Below are 25,100 nucleotides of genomic sequence, written 5' to 3' on the forward strand. Positions count from 1 at the left end.
CGCGTTCATAAGACGTAGCTGTTGTCTAGCCGTTGGCTGTTTGTCTTAAAGCATAAACAGACGGCAGCGTTGATCCGGATCAACTCGGAAATTAACTGCAGTTGATCCGGACTAAGTCCGAGTTAATCCGGATCAACGCTGCCGTCTGTTTAAGCTTTTAGAAACGCACAGTTAAGTAGATCCGCTCAGCTGAAAAGAATTACGCCGCTTATATTAAATGTAACACCGCTTTGTTAGATTGCAGCTGCAAACGAATTTATTCAATTTTATATTACTGATGTGGTAAAGCCACTAAAATATTTTTTAATAATAATACATTTATAAATATATGTTTATCAAGCTGTTTGCCTTATAATTATACACTGTGTAATTCATTGGGAGGTTCCATGGGAAAGTGAACCTTAGTGCAAAAATTATTTTTTTTTATAAAACTAACAAACGTAATTAAAGGAAATAAAGTTATAAGTAAATTTTTTTAGTGAGTTTCAAATATGTTGCGTTGAAAGTATGTGAGTGCTTTATCTATATTATTAGTTAATATGGAGCGGTCTTGGCCTTGTTCCACACGTGACAAAGTTGAGGTTGTGTTAAAGTTAACCCTCATCGGTCCCCCAAATATTTGTCGAATTGGTTCTTGTGTATACGCTCATATACAAACAGATCTGACACTTCTATTCAGATGTTTAAGAAAAATTCCAAGCATGCAGTTCATGCCCATTCAATTTTAGATAATCGCGTTGATTTTTGGCAATTTTTTAGTGGAAGATGTTGCATTGTCATGTTGATGTGACATTTTCTCCATACAAAAAATAATTGTCGAACATACTTTGTTCGGAAGAACCTGTGTTAAAATTGCCAAAAATACACGCGATTTTCTAGCAACTTCAAACTTGCACTTTGTTATACGAAAATTGAATGGCCTATCTGCATACTTGGAATTTTTCTTAAAAATCTGATCTGTTTGTATATGAGCGTATACACAAGAACCGGTTTGTAACTATATTTATTGGGAACGAACTACGCATGCCTGGAATCTCTTCATGTTGATTTTACGTATTTCATGCAACATAAATGTCCTTTACCAAAACCCAGATAATTTCGACAATAAGTTTTTTTATTCAAATTCAAATTCAAAAACTCTATATGGTCGTACACAAAGAAGCGATGAGGGTTAAGTTACATTTTGAACAGTTTTGGTTGTTTTCCTTTCTTTATTTATTGTTTAGTTTTTTTTTTTATAAAAGTCTAGCTCATTACATAACCAGCCCCACATAAATCCACGTTTTATTCAGAATTTAAAAAAAAAACTACACTGAGGAAAACAAAAAAAAAAACGTGCTAAATTTAAAAAAATACGCATATGAAAGTGCACCAACCCACTTCACAGATGCTTTTTCGTAATTAAGAAGAAAACTATGGTATTTGAACCCGGACCCTCTTGGCAGCGACCAATTGTATCAAGCATCTCTGCGCATTCACCCTGAAGAAAATTTTACTAGCTCCGAACCTTTGGCCGACAGTACCAGTTCTAGCTCAATACCCAAGCAATGCTTTCAACTGTCCAGTTTTACACGGCGAGTCATTGGCGGTGGCAGTTTTCACCCAGGGCATTACTTCGCAACTAGTTTTTAACCGGTTCCGTTTTGGACAGTTTATTTTATAAGAAAACGTTTTTAAGATTCGAATTTTGGATTCTTTTTCGTTTTTTTTCTTTTACAGATTCCATTTTTGCAGGCAACGATTTAAATTCATTAAATTTGCAAACTCACAACTGTCTTCACCGTGATTTGAACTCGCGATCAACGATGCTTGAGTCGGAGGTCTTCTCGCTGAGCTACTTTCGTATTGTACGAGTAGTAAGCAGTTGCACATTTCCACCGCAAGTTTCAACTGTCTCGCTCTGCATCCGTTTTGCACTAGTTCAGAGATAGTTCTTATATATGTAGTTCGAACTAACGCTTTGTCAGACTGTCTCTAAATTTTACTGCAGGGCATCTACCCTGTGGGGAAAATCTCTAGTTCTGAACTGGTGCGCTTCTAGTACATTTAGACCCAGTACTGGTTCGCGATAAATCTCTTTTGCATGCAAGCAACTGGCGAATTTAACATGGCGATGTCCTAGGAAGTGTCAATTGCCCCCCGCTGCATCCCTTTTTCGATAGTTCCGAACTAGTCCTAAATTCTATAGTTCCGAACCAATTCTAAAATCGACAGACGAAAGAAAAAAGTATCATGATTTTTCAATCTTTTTGGTTCTTCCGTGTGTGCGATTTTAAGTTAATTTGGAAGAAATGTGTTTTCAATTTGAAATTAAATTTGTTTGAATGATTGTAAGAAATGTACGTTTACATACCTTTAGCTGTAGCTGAGTTCACAGAGGTGCTCGTTGTTATTTCTTAGATTCCAGACTGTCCCAAGATGTTGAAATGTTAACACAAATTTTAGTTTTGTATTACCATGCGTATTTGAACGAAAAAGCCGCCGAACACATATCTATGTAAAGTAAACAAGCCCCCGCTGCATCCCTTATTCGATAGTTCCGAACTAGTTCTAAATCGAAAAATAAGGACTAGTTCGTTCTGCATCCCTTTTTCTATAGTTCCGAACCATTTCTAAATTCGTCACTTTAGATATATATTTCTAGTGAAAAAACTGAAAAAAATTAGTATTTTAAAAGTACCACTTTTCGCCGATTTTGGACTGGTGGGGATCTAGTTCCTATCGGCCTAGTTCCTTTTTGGCGATAAAGACCTAGTACGGAACTAGAAATTTGATTCACTAGTCCGCGGGTTCCTACAGCAGCCGTGCCCAGCGCAGGGCACTTGCCTATTAAATTCTGCCAGCGCAGGGCACTTGCTTATGGAGTTCTGCCGGCGTTGGGCATGGCTGCCCTACAGGGTACAGCTATACATGTAAATGTGTCTCAAATGTTGAGTTTGAGTCAACATCACAGCGCGCGATTAGTGCATTTGTACAGATGAACATGTACCATGCACATGTATACATGTATGTACCATGTACATGTATACATGTATGTACCATGTACATGTATACATGTATGTATGTATATACATACCATGTATGTATGTATGTGCTGTCACCGCTGTGCATGCTTGGTATACATACATATACATAAATACTTTCTTCATTGCATACGAAAAAGCATCCGAGACGTGCAAAACGTGCAGTGAAAAATGATTCATTTTAATACGGGCATATTTGAATTGAATATTTCCATTATACATACGCTACTTTTGAACACTTTTCACTTGATTTAATTATGTTATTATTTAATTATATAAAAATATTTAATTTTCCTGCGAGTTTTTTTCCTCACTGAAGGTATGCAGTTGTATACCCCATTCGATTCAAGTAGGTACAAGTGAAAATTTGAAGAGACTAGAAATCGCGTTGATTTTTAATAATTCTTTTGGCTAACGATGCTAGGCTTTTTCTTCCACACTCTAAAAAAACTTGTGTAGATTTACTAGCTAAAAGGTAGGTTACTGATTTCCTACCTTATTATTCGCGATATTACATGCTCGATTATTCAACGAATAGTTTGTTTAAATTTCGGACTTTTTAGAGTGTAATATAGCTGCTGTGGTGTGCGTAAATTTACTACGAAAGTGTGTACAAGCTACAAAATACACATCTGCTCTTTGATTTCACCCGTAGAATTGTGTAAAGCCGCTAACAAAAAGGATTTTTATACACGAAAATGTGTAAACGAGAAAAATACATATTCATCGTGTAAATTTACCAAAAAATTTAAAAAATAAACAAAAATATACTCGCATTTTTAAATAGATTTTTTAGAGTGCACATAAAATGTACTATCCTAAGATAAAACGTGAGTGAATCGAACCTCTAAATACTTGGCTTCTTTATTTTTTAATAAATAGTCTGCAATATGGACCACACTAAAAGCTCTTTTTCACATAAAAATTCGTACGCGTCCCACCCGTGACAAACGTTTTCCCCCCGTGACTGAGGAATTTCGGATTTTTTTCATAACAAAGCAATAATTTTTGTGTAAGTTTTTGTTTTGTTAGTATTCGTGGCTCTTCTTTTTATTTCAAGACATCAATATAAATTATAGTTGCGATGAAAAAATTGTTAAATAAACAATTGGATATTATTATTGGGAATCTCCTGAAGATAAACAGAGTTTTCCGATAGAAAAATACTGATTCTCCAGAATTCTATACCATTTCTACGAAAAGTTGTTTTTCCCCATATAAAATACATGGAGAACTTTGGGCGCTTTGAGCGACCTCTAAATATTTTTTGATTTCAAAATAAAAAATGAGGATACATTTTTTTTGGTATAGAACAATCCTAAGGGGTGAGAGTATAAAAATTCCGGCTTTACTTTTTCACATGCATTTTTGGACAACCCTAATGTACATACAGTAACCAGAATATGTTTCCGTACAGTTTTTTTTAATATTTGCAATGTTTTTCGTAATAAATTTTTTTCGTAAATTTTTAATAGAAACATATTTCATTCTGCATCAAATGGCATATAAATTAATGATTCAAAGTCTTTACAAAATTTAGAAAAATTCGACAAATTTTCACCAAAATTTTCAACTTTAAAACTAAATTTTTTAGATTAGGTATGCAGTTTTGTAGTTTACTCAATTTCAGTATAATAAAGTACAAGTTTTAAGTGGCTATAAACTACTGTTGATTTTTGAGAATTTTTTTTGCTGATGATGTTGCTCATTTTCTGCATATATGTAACGGATGCGTGATAGTTTTTTTATATGGGAAAAAATACCGAAGTCAGTACAAAAATTCTCAAAAATCAACTGTAGATTATAGCCACTTAAAACTTGCACTTTGTTATACTGAAATTGAGTGAGCTACAAAACTGAATAATCAAAAAATTCTACAAAACTTTGCTTAAAAGTTGAAAATTTTGGTGAAAATTTGTCGAATTTTCCTAAATTTTTTAAAAACTTTGAATCATTAATTTATATGTCATTTGATAAAGAATGAGCTTTGTTTCTACTAAAAATTAACGAAAAAAATTTATTACAAAAAACATTGCAAATATTAAAAAAAAACACTGTACAGAAACATATTCTGATGAGTGTATGTACATAAGCGTGGGCCGAAAATCCGCTTTTATATATATATAATTTAATAATAATAATTTTTAAATTATATAATATGGTTCATTATGCTCTTAAAACAATTTGTGTGAAAGATGACAATTTTTGGCCAATATCTTAGGCTCGCCCTAGTCCATCAAAGTTCAAGTGCTAAACTTCGATTCTTTACAAAAAAGGTCCACATACCAAATTATGTAGAACTAATACTTTCGAGGATACTTGCAATTTTAGTAAAAAAAAAAATGTATTAATTAATGTATTTATTAATTTTTAGTTTTTTAAGCCATTGAACTTTGATGGGCTTGGGCGAGCCTAAGATATTAACCAAAAATTTTCATCTTTCACACATATTGTTTTAAGAGCATAATGAACCATATTTTTGCTATTACCAAGTAAAATTCTAAAAAAAACGGATTTTCGGTCCACGATATCGTCACTAGAGACGAATAAAGGCGCGCTAGTGTTTCGACGGCGAAAAAAGACGCCTACAAAAATTGTACGAAAAAAGGCGCTTAACCGCTGAAACACAATGCCAACGAACGGCGAATTTTTCGCTGCGAATGTTCGCTGTAAAAATTAAAACACACTGTTGTATCTGAGAACGCACACAACCAATGCAAACGACGACGTTCGTCCGATGACTGTTAGCAACGATAGACTCATTTCTATCGTCGTCGCTGGCGGCAGCGGCAAAATACGACCCATTGTAGCCATATGCTAATATTCTGAAGTTTTTTAATCGAAATTGAAAAATACTGTATAAGTTTTTGTTAAAAATTAATAATCTTATTGTTTGTAAAAATTTTAATTGTACCTTGTCAAAAGCAGCTGAATTCGTTGTCGCCGTAGTTGTGTTTTACTGAGCAAAATTTTTGAGCGAAAGTTGCCGCCGTCGTCGCACTACTGTACGAAAATTCGCCGTTCGTCGGTATTGTGTTTCAACGGTAACCCTGGAAGGTCATGGTTCGTCGTTTCGACGACGCGAGTTTTAGTTTTACCGTTATCGCTGTTTTCCTTTGTTTGTATAGTGCTAATTTTTCGTACAGCGCTAGTCGGTGTTGTGCTGTTGATGTGTGCGGTTACTTAGATTCATGCGCTTCGTGTAAGCATGGTTGCCACAATTGGTAACTTTCTACTAAAATTGGTAACTTTTAAACGGTTTGGTAACTTGGTAACTTTTATTTCATTTTGGTAACTTTTGAAGCTAAACANGTTGTGCTGTTGATGTGTGCGGTTACTTAGATTCATGCGCTTCGTGTAAGCATGGTTGCCACAATTGGTAACTTTCTACTAAAATTGGTAACTTTTAAACGGTTTGGTAACTTGGTAACTTTTATTTCATTTTGGTAACTTTTGAAGCTAAACATCTATTTGTATTACTAGAAAGAAATGAATTATGTTTTGAATGTGCGTAATTATAAAAACCCTTCGAGTTTCAGTGGCAGCACTACTGACACTTTTACAAAATTACTTCGATTAAATAAGAGTCATCTCATATTCGAATACTGGAAATCTTTGAATTACAGTGGCAGCACCAAGGGCTGCACTTTTAAAACAACCTTCGAATTTTTGCGATAAATTTTGAGTTCTACCGTCTCACATTTTAATACTGGCCATCTGGTAATTTTTGGTAAGGTCCATAAATCGTTTTGATTATTCCGGCAAAAAAAGTGCTTTTTACCAGACCCATCTACCGTCATGTATTTCGACACCTACCTACATATATTTTGACGTACAGTAAATAATGAAAAACCGAAAAAATAGCAAAAAAATTACCAATTTTCGCAATTTACTCGACATTTTGTACGAGTCAAACGAACGGTTAAAAGCACCAGCCACTCTTTTTGTGTGCCAGTGCTATTATTCCGCGAGTCGCAGGTCCAAGTATCGGCACATTCCGAACGAACGAAAAATTAAAGCTGAAGCACAACACCGGCGAACGGCAAATTTTTCGTCGCGAATGTTCGTCGAGATAATTAAAACACACTGATTTATATGAGAACGCGCACAACCAAAGCAAACGACGAAGTTTGCTCGACGACTGTTCGCGACGATAGATTTATTTCTATCGCCGCGGTCAACGGCAACGACAAAAAAAGGCCATGATGACCATACTTTAAAAGTTATCGTAATTTTTGTTTAAAAGTAAAATAATATACCTTATATTTTTCTATCAGATATTAATCTAGTAAAACGTAAGTCTACTAGTAGTTATATTTAAAGACTATTTCTATATTTTAAACTTCTTCTTGCTGGCATTTTCCCTCTTCGTTGTAAAAGCTCCCTTCTTGAAACATGGTCACCTTATCAGCTGACAGCATTCGAACCGCTCGATACCGCTCTATTTGTGTTTCAGTAAGCGAATTAGCTGGGCGAAAGTTGGTCGTCGGCATCGCTCTGCTGGGCAAAATTTGCCGTACGCCGGGTATTGTGTTTCAAGCATTACACTGAAAATGGCACAACGTCGAAACCGGTTTGCCTCCAAACAAAATTTGACAAGGGATGATGGAAAATCGTTCCACATTACATCATACTCCTATCCTGTCGGAAACACCAACAACGAAAATGAGAATAACGGCACATGCAGTAAGAAAATAGATTTAAACTTCTGTTCTAGAACTGAGAGTTCTTGATAAATAATGAAAAATTGACAAATTATAAAAATATTGAATTTATCAAGTGTACAGAACCGGGCTGTAAGTATATACATATTTGTTATGAAATATAGCAGTGTTATTCAGTATATTTTTTCTCACTGAAGAAGTGAAGATTTTGGTAGTGAAGATTTGGTAACTTTTGGTAACCTTTCTTAAGAGATTTTGGTAGAAAAAAATGTTGGCGAGTGGCAACCAGGGCCGTAGAGAGGAATTTCGGGCCCGCGGGGAATCTCGAATGTGGGCCCCTAAACATCGATTTCTCCTGCGGTTACATTTTCGTCTAGTGCCTCGGGTTCTTCACTATTTCGTTTTTTTTTCGACTGATTGGCAATGTTGACGAAGTATCTGGCAAACCTTCGGCGACAATTCGACTTTCTTTAATGATTGCACTCCACTGGCTACGTAAAAGTTGTAGATCCGTTAATAAATTTTCAAGATTTTTCACTTCAACGTCGATCGTAGCTTTCTTTTTTTTTGTAAAATCAAGCTCACGTAGTTTATTGCCGTAAGAATCTTGTACCATATAGACGACATTAACAAACATATTTAAGGATTCCATCGATGTCTCGTTTAGTTTCTGCAGAAAGATTAAGATCTTTGACTTTTTCCAGAGCCTTTTTTAGTCCTGGTAGATTTGTGGAAAACGGTTTGACAGCATAAATCCTAGCAGACCATCTTGTATCTGATAATCTGTGAAGTGAGTTTGGTACATATTCTTTTAAAATATCCCATCGCAGCGTGCTACTGCTGAATATATTGTAACACTTTTGCACAAGCCCAAAAAATTTTATCGCACTAGGACAGCATTCAGCGCTATCAACTCCAGCTAAATTAAGAGTGTGAGCTCCACAAGGTGCGTAAAGTGCATATGGATTCGTTCGTAGAATTCGACTCTGGGCTCCTTTGTATTCACCACTCATGTTCCTTCCATTGTCGTAAGCTTGTCCGCGGCATTCAGCCAAAGGAATACCATGTTCGTCTAAAGTATTACTAATCAAACCAGCAATAACTTCGCCAGTTATACCATGGCAGTCCACAAAAGCCATAAAACGTTCTTCGATGTGATAAAGCTTTTCATTAGGTAGGAGCTTAACGTATCGCAAAATGAATGTGGTTTGCTCTACATGGCTAGAATCAGGTGTTGCATCGACCATAATCGTGTAATATTTAGCCTTTGTTCGTTCTTCCAAAATAGCGTCAATAACCTGACGAGCACAGAGTTTGATGAATTGATTCTGGATATCAGGAGACAGATAATGTACTTGCAAACGATTATGTGACTGTTGAGAACTTTTCACTTGTTCTAAATGAGTGCAAAGCATTGGATCGTAGTGACTAATCAATTCCAGTATCCCTAGAAAATTTCCATTGTTTTTTCACCAATTAAGGGACTGTCTCCTCGCAAAGCTAATCCTCTTTCTCCAAGAAACAGGATAACGTCCAGAATGCGCGTTAAAATCTCTTGCCACTTTTTCGCTTCGCTTGCTATTTGTTTGCATACTAACATGTCCACTGAAGATTGATCACGCATTCGTGCTTGCAACTCGCGCCATTTGACGTAAGATCCAACATGATCGCCGTTATTTTCATGTGATGGCAACTTATCATACAATTGTTTCCATTCTCGATTAATCGAATATCCACTTGGGCATCAAAGATAGGATCGCTGCACCGTCTTCGTACTAAAAAGACGACATGGCAGGCAAAAAAAAGCACATTTGCTGTGACTCCAAACTAACCAATCACGCGTTTTCTTTTCGCCATTAGGAAGTATTTTCTAGAGAAGAGAGAGAGAAAATGGCCTATTTGATCGATCACGAGTCGCGGGCGTTTTCTGGTGACCCTGATGCATTACTTGTTCAGCTTGATGTGGTTTTAAAAAGTCTTCTGGGAAAGTACCAATATCGAAATTCATGGGAAGTTCGTCATTTACCTGCGGGCCTATGTGTTCCTTTCCATTTGATTCCGATAATGTATCTTTATCAACACCAAAGCTATTTAAATCATCGAATTCTTCATTTTCACTTAGTGTAGCTTCATCGTGAGAGTTCTTGGTTAAATCATTTACTGTAGACTCAGTTCGGGGAGAATTCGTAGGATCCGGTTGATCAATAGACGATAGGATTTCCTTGCTTCCAGAAGATCCCGCCTCAACGCCTTCATTCAGTCTTCCTTGTTCGCAGAAATTAAATGCTGTTAGGGTTCTTTGACCTTTTCGTGCTTCTGCAAGTTTCTGTTCCCGAATTCTCTTTTCTTCACGCTTCTTGTGTCCAGACTTCTGAGGAGGCATTTCTCTCTTAATCAGACAAAGAAAATACCCGTTGGAAATTGGAATTTTCTTCCATACAAAATATGTTGGAACATTTTTTTGTATGGAGAAAATGAGCAACACTTTCCAAAGAAAAAATGCTAAAAATCAACGGTGAGTCCAAGGTACTTAAAATTTGCACTTTATTATATTAAAATTGAATGGGCTGCTAAAACTGCATACTCAGATTGGTTCTAAGAAACTTAATTTAAAATCTCTATATTTTATTGAAACTTTGACGAATTTAGCTAATTTTTGTACAAAGTTTAAAATTTAATTACTGAACCTGTATCTGGATGCGAAGCTAAAACTTATAAGTAGTATTAATTTGAGTAATATTTATATTTAACACCGGCCACCGGTGATAAAAGATTATACATATGTTTACGGACGATGACAGAAATATCAGTTTACTTACTCTTGTGTTAAAAGGCTTCTATAACTGTTAGGGTATAAACGTTTGACACAGAAGCGATGTATGTATGTACGTTGCAGTAATACAGTTGACACGTGACCGCAATCGACGATCGTTGGAGAAAACTGACTTGGTCAGCACACGTTTCGGTCATAAGTTGTAAAATTTTTGTCTACCAACCCTTGGTGATTTTACAGTTGGCTCGAGATGCCTGGAACAGAGGTGCTCAACAAATTTAAGTTACTGAGCCAAAGGACAACAACGTCAATATCAATGACAACAACATCGTTCTGGGAATTTCAAAAAAATTTTCCACCCCAAACTAACAAATTAATGGGACAAGTATACAGCTGAGCAAATGCAAGCCAACTCGAGGCAGCAGTGAATGAATGTCGATCGATTTTTGTCCCGTTAGTTTTGCCTGATTCAACGCTTATTTCATTTGTTTTGCTGTGTGTGTTGTAACTGAGCCATAGTGATGTTGTTGTAAGCCAACTGAATCTCGATCGATTTTTGTCGGTTGTGCTTCCACGAATTCTGTGTTTGTTGTAAGTGAGCCAAAGTGAGCCACAGTGATGTTGTTGTGAGCCAACTGAGCCAATTAATCTACTACGCCGTCTGATAATTTTCTTTTTTTTTTTTAAACATTGTAAATTTTTTTGATGGAAAGTTTGTTTTGAATACTATTTAGAGATTAGGCTGATTTACAAGCACGGAAAAAGTAAAAAGAATCGGCTAAGAATGCCGATCAATCGGTCGGCTCTACCATGTATGTATATAGAGACTTTCAATATTTTATCTTTAGAAATTTATTGGGGCATATTCATAGTCGAAATAAAATCGACTCTAAGTTATAGCGAAGAGTAGACTTTATTTGATCTATGAGTATGCCCTATTATTTTTAATACATTTTTTAATAACCTATTAATGAGGGATATATTAAACATACGCAATATGTATATTTTGCATTTATTATGAAAACAAATTTGCAGTTAAAAAAAAGTACTTACATCAACATAACAGTTACCGTTCAGTTACAAAAGAGCAACATTAGTAGATAAATCTTATTATAACAATGTTTAGCCCTTTAAGTTTGTATACAAACTATCGCAAATTATTTGGTTGTACCGGGAGCCATGAAAATAAATTTGACACAAATAATTTGGGGGAAATGCTAAGCTATAAAAGCAGTGCATTAATTCATGCTATCATCAGTCATGTCCAACGCTGGCAGAATTCCATAAGCAAGTGCCCTGCGCTGGGCATGCCTGATGTATATTTATCAAAGCTCGCAAATAACTGCCTGCACATTTTTCCAATGCTGCCTGCTCACCAGGCATGACAACTCTATCATTTTTTAAAAAATTCGTATCCTTTCTCACAGTTTTGTGCCCCTAGAAAGGAAGGCTTAAAAAAGTGGATGATTTCAAAGAGTTCAACTTATAAATTGCACGAAATTAAATAATATTTCACTTGTTTCGTGATTTGCGATTTATCAACATCTTATGAAATATACTCTGGAGTCTGAGCACGGGCCCCCTTGAGAACTCCGGGCCCGGGGCAAAATGTCCCCGATGCCCCCCCCTCTCGTCGGGCCTGGTGGCAACCATGCGTGTAAGTACTAATTTTTTAAATGTGCGTAGTCTAAACGACGAAGGATGAACTTTGTGTATGTTTTACGTTTATGTTTTCAAAGTAATTTTCTTAATTTTTTTTTATTTGTTTGTATATTTTACTTGTGCAGTTATAGTACACGATGAATGCAACCAAAAGTTATACCGACGAAGACAAAAAAAAATTGCGCAATTTGTCCCCCTTCTAAGGGCCGTTTTCTAATGTAAGGAAATTTTCTTAAGGAAATTGCTACGCTTTCTACAACGGTTTTCTAAGTTTTTTGTGAAAAAAGAGCACAAGGCAACCCAGGTTTGCAACAGAAATATATGCCCGTTCCATTATTTCTTGAGGAAAGAGTGAGGCAACAGGCTGTGAAGTATCAAAAATGTCAAAATTCCTTGGACACACACGCGAAATAATGGCAATTTTTTCTTGACCGTTTTCTTGAGAGCTGCATACGGGGCTGTAAGCAGTAAAGTTGCCTTTACTAACAGGGCAGATAAATTGTTCCTCACTTTAAAGTGTTTTCGTTTTCTTACCTTGCCGGTAAAAATTAATTTGTTATTCCGTATAGTGAAACTTCACTACATTTCCGGGAGTGGAACTTCACTACATTCGTCATAAAATTTCAAAGGTTGGCAATGCAACATAAGCAAATATAGAGCAAGAGCATCTGTTAGCAAAAACCAAAACCTTGGTTGAAATATCTAATATATCTGCCTCATGAACCAAAACCAAACCAAAATTTAAAGTTGGGTACAAATTTTAAAGGTTGCATCGGGTGAGCAACAGTTTATCGATTCGAGAAATTAAAGCTCTGATGAGAAAACGAAAACTCGTATATAGAGACGATAAAGTGGCCGGTAAACTATAGGTTAGATGAGAAAACGGCCCTAAGTGACGCATAGCAAATCATCCTGTGCAAAATGCCAAAAGTCTCTGTGGAGAGCATAAAATAGAGCTTTGTGCATCTTGCACAAAATGAGAACTGTCGTATCTGAAAATGGTTTCCTTTTTTAGTTCATAGTATTATTTTTAAGAAAAAGACACTTTAAATGAATTATATATACTTTAAGTTATTTATTTTTTATATTTTCTAATTAATGTTTTGTACAAAAAGCCAAATGAATCAGAGCTGTGAAATCTTGAATTACAATCAAAGGACTAAAGAAAAACTACTTGATATTGTTTCATATTAAAAAAATATAAACAAAATAAAATAATGATTTTTGTGCATTTTGATACACTGGTCAATTAAATAACGCCTTTTAGAAATGCCGTCGTCGAATCGACGAAGGATGACCTTTGCGTTATAAAAATAATGATGACCTTCCAGGGTTAAGAAAAACTTCGGCGAAGAAAGACGCCAAACTTAGTTGACGGCGAAGAAAGACGCGTAATCATAGATTTATACGTGGCGAAGGACTGTCACTTCAGCACTATTCCCCAAAAACTATTAACGGAATGTACATACTATTACACCCGCAAACATAGTTGACCGCGAAAATAAGTTTACGCGTCCTTCTTCGCCGTCATATATTTTAACTCGTCTTTCTTCGCCGTCAACTATGTTAAGAGTCTTTCTTGGCTGAAGTTTTTTTATGCGCCTTTTTTCGCGGTCAACTTTTGAGCTCGCGCCTTTATTCGTGTCTAGTGACGATATGTATATATTTCATGGAAATCATAATTTACTTTAATTTCTGCAGTGGAAAACTCGGGCATTCGTTTTGAAATTCGAGAAATAAAATCGTTCATAAGGATTTCTAAATCTAACTTCTGACGTTTTCGTTTCTACAAAAAATGTTGTTTTTTCATTGCCCTTTTCTTAGTATTTGTGCGTATAGGGAAAAGAGAAGGTAACCGCAAATAATTTTTCACCCACTTATTCAGACACAAGACCCACACACAGTTCGTTTTCTCGCAAAAATTGCACAACATCTTTCACAGATCCTGGATTTTACTCTTTGCGCCTCAATATGCCATATCTTTAGTGAGTCTGCATTAGTAAAAATCACCATTAATTAACGTGATGATTTTCTTCAAATCTACTGTCTCGCCAAGAAAGATCTTTTCTAAAGTTTTATAAAACGTTGCCGATTTAATATCAAATCTACTGGTCAGGGAGCAAATAACTTGGCCAAAAATTTCATAATATATCTTCCGAAAATACTCTTCAGGATTTTCAATTGGACTTATTTTTCTTCCAAAAAATTTTCAGGTGGGTAGTACTACCCACCATGCCCACGTCTTCCGCCGCCCCTGGCGGTGGAATACCCACATTGTAACATTGCACGATTTTGTCCGTTTCTAAAGCTTAGTATCCGGCTCTCAAGAAAAGTAAAAACTCCATATAAAATGACACACAAGAAATGGCTAAGAAATTTTCTTGTGTCAAATTTCTTTAAAGCAGTACGCAGCTCTTAAGAAATTTGCTACGCTTTCTACTACGGCTTTCTAAAGCTTTTTGTAAAAAAAGCCCACGGCAACCCATGTTTGCAACAGAAATATATGCCCGTTACGTTATTTCTTGAGGAAAGAGTGAGGCAACAGGCTGTGAAATATCAGATGTCAAAATTCCTTGCACACACATGAAATACTGGCTCATTTTTTCTTGACCGTTTACTTAAGAGCTGGATACTAAGCTTAAGACGTAATTGTTGGGTTCAACAGTTGCCAGCAGTTTCGTAGCAGTTGAGCTAAACAGCTATGTACATACATATGTACGTCCTATAAATGTGCCCAATTTAATACTTTCAGCTCAAAACCTTTCAGCCTACCGTAGTATATATGTATATGAATATGTCTAAGAACACAAATGTAGATATATACATTTGTTTCCATTCACATACATCTGACTTATACACACTATTTATTAGCCCATAGCTTATCTTTCTCCGATTTCCCCTTTTTGATTTACTGCATATCCAACTTCTCTACCAATGAGTTAGTACGTACATATATATGTATTTATTAAACAAACCAATACTCTTACATATGTACATATCTATGAATGTATGTATATATGTACCAGTGATGGAAAAGTAGGTACAATTGTACTTTTTTCGGCTCTTTTTCAACATGAAAGTACATTCGGTACATTGGTTCCATTTTAAGTACATTTTAAGTTTGGCCAAATTATTTGTCAAGGAAATTTGTATGCCGATTTTTTTTTGCCAAGTGGATTTTGGTTAAACATATTAAAACATAGAACTTTTTGATAGTGTGCCATTGGGAATGAAAGATTTAATAGCATGTCATTGTGAACGAGATATGTGAAACGAAGAAGTAACTAGCTTTTATGTGCGCGCAATTTGAATGAATAATTAATGAAAGCCGACAAATTAGAGAAACTGCAATGGATAAGTAAGTTTCAAACCGTTTTTTTAATACAAACTATTTCATTTTTGACGAAGTTTATACTATTTTCAGTTGGATTGTTCGCAAGAAACGTGAAAATGCAGCTGCAGGCAATGATGAGAAGTAAGTGTGACAAAGTTCAACTAGCGCAAAAAAATTTACCAATAGCATTTTTCTCATATTTAAGCAATAACGAAGAAAGCAACGTAGTTTCCGTGGCGAAAAAGTAAAAGTATGAGATCAAATTTAAGAGGGAGTGGGCATCCAAGTACAATTGGCTCCAAGAAGACTCTACCGCAAAGCAAGGTAAGAGGTGCATGATATGCGGTGTTCCAATTTACGGCAATATGTTTCACATCGATCGGCATTCAAATTCAGACCTCCATNAAGCAACCTTAAAAATTTCGAGTTTTACTAAGCCGAATAGCGAGGAAATGGAATTAAGTCGCTCAGCAAAGGCAATGGAGATTCGTTTGTGTATGTTCGTTGCTGAGCACAATTTGCCATTTACTGCTTTGGACCATTTGGCAAAATGTATTAAAACGGTAAAAGATTCACGCATAATTTCAAACCTGAGCATAAATAGACATAAGGGTCAAAATATTATAAAGTCAGTCACTGGTCCTGAAAACTGCAGACAAATTTCTGAAATAACAAAACAACCATATTACTCCGTGATCATTGATGAAAGCACTGACATTTCTATGGACAAAAACTTAGCAGTTATTATTAGAGTTTTTACGAACAAATGTAGAGATAGATTTTTGGACTTTGTTCAAGTGTCTGATTCTTCTTCCGCCGGAATGTTCAATGCCCTTTTAAAAGTTTTGAATGATCATGATATTCCGTTGAGCAATCTATTGGGATTTACGGCAGATAACTGCGGTGTCATGATGGGCAAACGAAATGGCGTCCAAGCAAAATTAAAAGAAATTTGCCCTAAAATCTTTGTTATTGGCGATGTATGCCACAACCTTAATCTATCGTCCGAGGCAGCTGCATCAGTTCTTCCACAAGAAATAGAAAAGTTAATTCGCTCTATAAATCACCACTTCTGTCATAGCGCTAGTAGAAAAATAGAGTTTGAAAATTTTCAAGAAGATTTTGGAAGTGCGGTTCATAAGATTTTGCGATTTAGTTCAACACGATGGCTTTCGCGGCAGGTAAATTTTCTTTTTAATAATAGTTGTTCAATACATTTTTTTATTTGAAGTATTACATTATGATTTCAGATTGTAGTTGAACGGATATTGGAGAAGTGGAGTACTTTACAATATTTATGCAATTTCGAAGCAGGATTTGGCAATGAAAGTAATAAGTTTATTGCAAGTACCCTTTCAGATTCTAATATAAAACTGTACTTCTATTTCTTGTCGTACGTTCTTAAAGTTATAAACACTGTTAACATAGAAATGCAAGCGGAAGAGTCACACATTCATGTTTTATATCCCCGCTTGACATTTCTTTTTAATCAAATATGCCGCAATTTTATAGCGAAAGAAAATATTTGTACCAATTCAATATATTCATTGAATTTAGCCAACCACATACCTATTGAAAACATTTTTTGTGGAACGGAAACTGAGCTGTTTTACACTGACCAAAACCTAACAGCATCGGAAATTTTTCAATTTAAAAATAACATTTTGAAATTTTATATTAAATTTTGCGATGATTTAAGAAAAAGAATAGATTTTAATAATGAAATTTTAAAACTCTTACCGTCAATTGCGCCGAAGGAAGTACTATCTGGTAATATTAATAGCATTTTACCACTGATTTTAAAATTGTTTCCCGAAACTGAATTAAAAAAAAGCTGAACAAATTAACACCGAGTATCGAGCATTAGCCGATTATGCAGAAATTAAAAAATCGAAAACCTTCCTGTATCTGAATTTTGGACTGAAGTCGGCAGAATAAAAAATGAACTAAATCAGCCAGTATTTTCAAATATATTTCGCGTTGTTCAGGGTTTGCTTGCTTTACCACACTCCTCTGCTTGTATTGAGAGAATTTTTTCAATTCAGAACCTAGTTAAAACAAAGTGTAGAAATAAACTGGCGCTAGGCACATGTGCCGCATTAATACAAACAAAGGACTTAATTAGATGCAATGAAAGTTCTTGTTTTGATTTGAAAGTGGAGACTTTACTCGGCTACCGTCTTCAAAATAAAAACCTTAATGAAAATGAATTAATTGACTAAGTTCTATACCGAAAAAAATATGCACCAGCTTTTTTTATTGAAATCAAGAAATATTTTGAGGTCGCTCAAAGCGCTCAAAGTTTTACACGTATATTATATTGGGAAAAACAATTTTTCGTAGCGATGATAGAAAATACATATATATTTTTAGATCAGTAACCTCTGTTTCCGTTCAGGAGACTTCAAAAAATAATACCGAATTATTAATTTAATATTTTTTTAATATTAACTATTATTTATAGATTCCACCATAGGGGACCCATAAAGAATCGTTAATATTAAAAAATATATAAACAATCCGGAGTATTTTTTGACGTCTCCTGAAGAGAAACAGAGGTTACAGATCTAAAAATATATATATATTTGCTATCATTGCTACGAAAAATTGTTGCTTCCCTAATATAATATATGTGAAGAACTCTGAGCGCTTTAAGCTACCTCAAAATATTTTTTGATTTCAATATAAAAAGCAGGTGCATATTTTTTCGGTATAGAACTATCCTTGGGGTGAGAGTATTAAAATTCCGACTCTAAATTTTTTTGGACCATCCTAAGGTACATATATAAAACGCATAGCGTAAAATAACGTATTTTATCTAAGTTATTTAATTTTATGTTTACAAAACTATGCAATACAAAGTACAAAAATGGAATAGTACAAATAACTGTGTATATATACGCGTTAACACTTGCAATGTGTTTTTTTTTCAATAAAGGCTGTATATACATACATATGTACATATAAAAGTGTCTTCTTTTTTTAGGTACATTTGTCCGCTTTTTAGTACAATCTTCTTGTCATATTAGGTACAATTTGGAAAATTAATTTTCCATCCCTGATATGTACATTTATAAAAGAGCCTATTTTTAATTGGTTAATTAAATACTGGATGGGTGGTTAATTAGCGTCCACAATGCTGAGAGCACGCTTTTCTCTAATTGGTTGTGAAAAGCTCGCCATCCATTCAATAAATGCGACACACAGGTGTATATGAATTTATGTATATATATATCTATATAACAGATTGTATATGCACGTATGGAGCATTTCCATGTAAATATAGCTAGACACAGGTATATGATATGCAAACATACATATATATATATATACATACATGCACACATACACACATGTGCACATAAATGGATGCACAAATGCTTGGATCAATGTAAATATTTATATTAAACAAACCTACGTTCTCCATACATGCTACTATATACGTACATACATATGTACTGTATGTTCGTCAATATGCTTATAGTGCGCTGAGAAAGAACGACCGTGAAGCAGGCGACACACAACACATCAGTGGTACCAGAAAAAATATCCAAATAGGCCTAGAATGTCCAGAAAAATGGCTAAATAAAGAATTTCAGAGCTTAGAAAAGAGGTTAGTTTCATTACTCATCGATTGAAAATTTGTTTAATCTATTTCAGAACGAATTTCCAAAATTGTATTTGCTTAGGTACATAGGCAAATACAGTTTTCATTCTAAACAAACATTCTGAGCTTAAAACTCGTCAAATAAAACATAAAAATAGATACATTACGAGTTCATTAATTACACTAGTTTACACGAAAAAAAGACTTCGCTAAAAAGTGTCGCTATGCTTGAATATAAGTCTAATTTATTTTCTCAAAGAAGCGTTTCCGAGACATACGCGAAAACCTGTTTTCTAGGTATTTTTCAGATATTGCCAAAAAAACTCCAGAATAGTACTTTTTGCGTTTCAGGCGTTAAAATTCAAAGAGAACGAAATTTTCAAGCTTTTCCGAAAATTTTTAATTTTTATTCCTTCCTTTCAGTTAGTTAGGATGAAGGGCAAATCTATAACAAAAATGTTAAGCATAACAACAACCAAATCGGACAGAAAATGTTTAACTTTAGAGACATTTAATAAAAGCGGCCAATATAAATTTCTGCTACAATTGCTATTTCAGTCGAAAATGTGTTTTCCGCATAAACAGCAGAAATGTTTAAATTTAATCTTTAAAATTAAGTTAAGATTTTTGGAGCCTCAAAGGGCTGTTTCAAATTTAAAAAGGCCAAAAAAGAGCTAGGGGCTAAAAGCCAATTTCTGGGGCAATATTAAATAAAAAGTTAAATTTAGCCCCAAAAGCATCAAAACGGCAACACTGCAACAAATTAATCTCCTCAAATTGCATCGAGTGGAGTCGGCCGAGTTGAGTGGAATCGAAATGAGCTAACTTTGAGCATGGTTTCAATGGGCACCGTCTGGAGAGAGGCGCCCTCATAGCGAGGTGTGAATGGCTGGATGTGCGAGGGTTAAATAACACAACACAATACGGTACCAATGCAAATGCACGTATTCGTGTGCCGCATACCGTTGAGGTTTTCGGAGCGTAAGTGCTCGCCGTTGTCTCTCTCGCTTAAAATTGAGCTAAAACAAAGAAATGCCCAAACAATATAAGAACCACTGCGTACTGCGTTACTGAAGAAATGTAAGATAAAGCATAGTAAACGATAACTAATTAAATACAATTACTGGATTGGCTAAATATGTTGTGTTGTGTATATTGGTAGACAGCCTCCACGCATTTACTATGTATATGACAAACAACTAAATATGCTTGTGTGCCTCTAGTTATACCCCATGAACCAACGACTACAGATCACGCAATCAGCCATCGTTGTATTTGTAATCGAATTTCAGAAAAAAGTCTTAGTAGCGTTTTTGTTTGTTTTTCGTTTTGTTTACATCGTCTTCCATCGCTTCGGGGTGGCTTTTTTTTAGCAACTTGATGTGTTTTATGACCGATTTTAATTTTAATTTTGATTTATTACAAATTTATTATATAAAATGAAGTGCTTTGTGATTGGAAAAAGTTTGTGCGTTTGCTTGGTCTGCCAAAAAGCCTAAATTTGCGTGAAAAGTGGGTGCACATTTGTGGTGAAAACGTTGGCATTGAAAAATGCACCCTTGCCGATAATATGCGATTTTAAAACACACTTAATCTTGAAAACCATATTTTATGAAGGCTTTTTGCTTGTTGTCATCAAGTTTCACTTATAATATTTTATAATAAATACCAATATAATCGTCAGATGTCAAAACGCTCAGAAATGTACTTTTTCATTATTTTCCGATTGCGTGATCTAGTAGTTGGTTCATGGTTATACACTGTGGGAAAACTTTCACTGGGACTCCGCTTACTTTCGATGGGCGAGGACCTTTGCGGTCCCATTAAGCAAATGAGCCTACAACACGTGCATGTTAAGACATACATTTGTACATACATTTCTAAAATATTAGAATATGTACAAGTAATCTCCTGCAATATAAATATCAACCCGAATTGTTGGAATGGGTACCCAGATTTTCGGCGACGTACCTAGGGTAACCGAACGGACTGCGGGTCCCTCGATCCATGACCCGTCTTCTTTAATAGGAATTTTCCGTGACTTCCATATTTCGCAATTTCAAAACTACATATTTTCAATTTCAGCTGAAATCGCGATGCGATTCTCTATTTGTCATCCTTACTGCAGTCATGCATTTTATAGTAGTAGTAAATGAACTAATTCGTTACTGCTTTTACTCCGTTTTCCATACTATCTAAATGTAAGTATGTATTTGAATATATATAATATTTAATAATACATAATACATAATATTTACTTGCCTCTATATACTTATGTACATACATATGTACTGGCCTTCAGAACCCGGGTCCACACGGGTTGCTTTTAAATTAGAGTTTGTAAATAAATGAAAGTCGTAAAACAAGTTAATTTCGTATAGGACTTAAAATTATATTTTAAATTGATTGAAACATACGTATAAATATCGCAAATATCATTGAGTTCTATGTTAAAATATCCAGCCGACCCATGTCTGTGCAGCTAAACTTTTTTAAAATTAAAAAAGTTGCATTTAAATTTTTCATCGAAACCCGTGATATGTATCATTTCTTCAAGTTTTGTGGACAAAAATTAGATATAAAAATCTTACCAATAACACAAATTATTTAAAAAATCTCGCAGAAACTTAATAATAAAGTGGAGTATTTAATATGGTGGCAGGTAACAAAATCAAGGGAAATAACGTCAATTGACATAGTGATTCGAAATAAAATCAATTGAATATGCCATTTCGAAAAGGGCACATGTCTGAGTAATAAAACTCTTCAGGAAGTAAAAACAAAACTAAAGAAGTATAATATTGCAAAAAAAGTGGCACTTCGGGGCCAAGTATCAATCAAAAGTTGAAGAAATGTTTACTGTTAATGCTATTATATATATATAGTATATGTATGTATGTGTACATAGATATTTTAAATTTGAGATGTACCCTTTTCGAAATTTACGTTATTGATTTCACATAATTTAAAGAAAAAATCATATTCGTTTGTCGATTTTAGGTACAGTTTATTTTGCTTAGCTGCACATCCTTCTTTGCACGAAAAACTTGTTCACGTAACCGAAAAAGGCACTTAAGCGAATTTTCTTTACTACTTCAATGAGGAAGGTATCCGAATCCCTATGAAACCAAATATTGGCGGAGCACTTACCATGTAGAAATTACTGCAAGCGAAATTTTTACCGAATGTTATCTAATTATCTATATAACTACATAAGTTGATAGCCATTTTCGTTGTTCTGCGAGATGAGCAAAATAAATAAAAGGTTGTAAAATTAGGTCATGTAGGGCCAGTGCAGGTAAACGTAATACTTTCATTGATAATTGATACTAGTCGCACAATTTTTAAGGCAGGTATCGCCAATGTGCAGGTATGTTGAATGCATCTATCGGAGCAGTTTCCTTATAAATGTTAAAAATAATGCTTTTGATGCGCATTTTGGGGTAGGTATCTTAAATGTGCACTTAAGCATAGAGGCAGCAAAGCAAAATATACTGTATCTAAAATTAAACCTATTAAAAGATAATTGGCAGATTTTTCTAAAAATCTTCTTCGGAAGGCTCTTTTTCATTTGTAGTTGCCCATTGTAGTATTTCGTCATAAAACCCTGCAAATTCTGCTGGAATAAAAGCATGAAATATTTGCTATTCAAAACGTAATCATTGTTGCCACTTTGTGAGTAATTCCGCAAAACGTGATTAATTTCGGGTGCGCTTGAGTATTTTTTGAGGATTTTTATTTTGAGGAGTTTTTGAGGAATTTTCTTTCGATATATTTGTAGATAACAAATGCAACCATGTTTTACACAACAAAGTTGTTAAATCGCTCTGCAAATTTTTGAACAAAGAGCTTTACTAAGTTTTATAAAGCGCGAAATACACCACACAAGCGTCTTGCCAAACATTCTTCAAACCTACTTTTCCCATTTCGCCGTACACCATGCAAACATGGCTCGTTCAAGCAAAGAATTTTAGTTTGCTTCCGGTTCACAAAGTAAAAGAGTTTGGTTTTCTTCGATCTTTCTCCCTTGTGTCCTCATTCGGTAAAAATTCTGTTGCGCATGAGGCGATTTTATCATACACAACGTAAGCGGTTTGATCAAACGTTAACATGGCGGCCAGAAAATCAAAAAATTTTGATTTTTGTTCACATTTCCCTCGAACGGCTTGTCAAACCTTCAAAAACCCCCATATTAATATATAGCTTTAAGCAAAGAGATATTTCGCTTGGTTTGTCAAGCCGCTTGTTTGGTGTTTTTCGCTCCTAAGCACATCTGGATTTGCTGCTAAATATTCAAAATGTTATCGATAATTTTTTTCATTCCATCGTTATACTTTCAACTTATGTATTTTGAACTTGCAAAATCTCGGTAACGAATGGAGAGAACACGCATTGTTCGATCATGAGGATATTCATTTTGATTCTTCATTAGATCCAGAAAATTATAGGAAAACAGTTTTTGAATTAAAAGATTTTTTAGGTTTATATAAGTTTCCCAATTAAATAAAATTATATCTGTATTACTAATATAACACTTTTCTAATGCTTAAGTAGAACGTGTATTTAGTAGCTTAAAAATGTGTAGGACTAACTTGAGGACCAGATTGAGCACTGATATAGTAGCAGCAATATTATATACAAACTAAGGCATAAAAAATAACGGTGATTCTTTCTTTGAACCGAAAGAACAAATATACCAATTGAATTGGAGAATGTAATTAATTTTTATACTAAATATCTATAAATAGTATGCAGTACACAATACTCATATCTGTAATAAGAAAATTATGAGTAATTTCTTCGGATTTTGAGGATTTTTCATTTGTTTTTTAGAAATTTGGTAATTTTTTTGTGGCAACACTGAACGTTATAACAATCGACCATTTTAAACAAATAAATTTATTTAATTTCTTGTTTTTCAAACAAAATTTCACTTTTTTCAAATTAATTTTATTTTATAGAATTGAAATATTTTCAAGTGGCTATGCTTGCTGGTTCCGTGCGCAGAAGTGGAAAACTTTTGATTGCCATTCACCTGGGAGAGGCCAGAAGCGATTCTTGTGCGTACGGTTCAAATCGCAGTTCACAACGTCCGGATATTTATATCCACGTATCCTCTAGGTAGCAACCAAACACCCCTTTGGGAGCGAGCTAAAGTGAGAAGGTGTAAAACTTCGCATGCGCTGGGTTTGGGACCCGCCACGTTAAAACCCCGCCCAATGAAAAAGAACAAACAGCCTCGGATGAGACTCCCTTTTTTTGATGACGACCACGGCAAACGTATAAAGGACTATGATTTGAGGGTATGCACCTCGAATATCTGGACCCTTAATGGGGAAGATGCCTCTGCCCGGCTGGTTGATGTATTTGGGAAGACAAAGGCTTAGATCACCACCATCCCAGAAATGCGATGGACGGTGCAAGGAAAAGTAAGTGTGAAGCCTTGCGACGTCTATTACAGTTGTCACGTAAAGGAGCGCAAATTCGGTGTTGGATTCGTGGTAGGAGAGAGATTCCGTCGCCGAGTTCTGACGTTCACCCCGGTTAACGAACGTCTAGCCACAATCCGCATCAATGCAAGATTCTTCAACATCTCGCTCATCTGCGCCCATGCCCCGACGAAAGAGAAGGACGAGGCGTCCACGGATCTCTTCTATGAGCGCTTAGAGCGTACATATCAGCGCTGCCCGCGACACGATGCTAAAATTGTGGTCGGCGGTTTTAATGCCAAGGTGGGCAAGGAAGGGATCTTTGGCGCCACTGTCGGAAAACTCAGCCTTCACGAGGAAACGTCCGATAACAGACTGAGACGGATCGACTTCGCCGGAGCCCGAAACATGGTAATATGTAGTACTAGGTTCCAGCATAAGAACATCCACCAAGCTACATGGCTGTCTCCAGATCGAAAAACGAGAAACCAAATCGATTACATTGTGATAGACGGAAGGCATGCTTCCAGCGTTTTAGACGTACGTACACTCCGAGGACCAAACATCGACTCGGACCACTATCTTGTTGTTGCCAAGATACGCACCCG

At 35.2% G+C, this 25,100-nt stretch overlaps 1 protein-coding gene and 2 long non-coding RNA genes across 3 annotated transcripts in view; all 3 read left to right on the forward strand.

Annotated features, from left to right (window-relative positions):
- LOC108360467 (uncharacterized) overlaps positions 1-25,100 on the forward strand; it is a 177,160-nt gene that overhangs the window by 35,795 nt on the left and 116,265 nt on the right. The window lies entirely within an intron of this gene.
- LOC108360466 (uncharacterized) lies at positions 15,130-15,857 on the forward strand. Its single transcript, XR_001847110.1, has 4 exons — positions 15,130-15,158; positions 15,339-15,480; positions 15,547-15,597; positions 15,662-15,857. It is a non-coding gene; the product is annotated as an uncharacterized LOC108360466 (long non-coding RNA).
- On the forward strand, positions 15,869-17,708 carry LOC108360465 (uncharacterized). Its single transcript, XM_017612743.1, has 2 exons — positions 15,869-16,637; positions 16,707-17,708. The coding sequence occupies exons 1-2, from the start codon at positions 15,909-15,911 to the stop codon at positions 17,292-17,294; spliced, it is 1,317 nt and encodes a 438-aa protein (XP_017468232.1). The 5' UTR covers positions 15,869-15,908; the 3' UTR covers positions 17,295-17,708.

This window comes from Rhagoletis zephyria, unplaced genomic scaffold, assembly GCF_001687245.7.
Source record: "Rhagoletis zephyria isolate East Lansing unplaced genomic scaffold, Rhagoletis_zephyria_1.1 Rzeph_scaffold_00577, whole genome shotgun sequence".
NCBI classification, from domain to species: Eukaryota; Metazoa; Arthropoda; class Insecta; order Diptera; family Tephritidae; genus Rhagoletis; species Rhagoletis zephyria.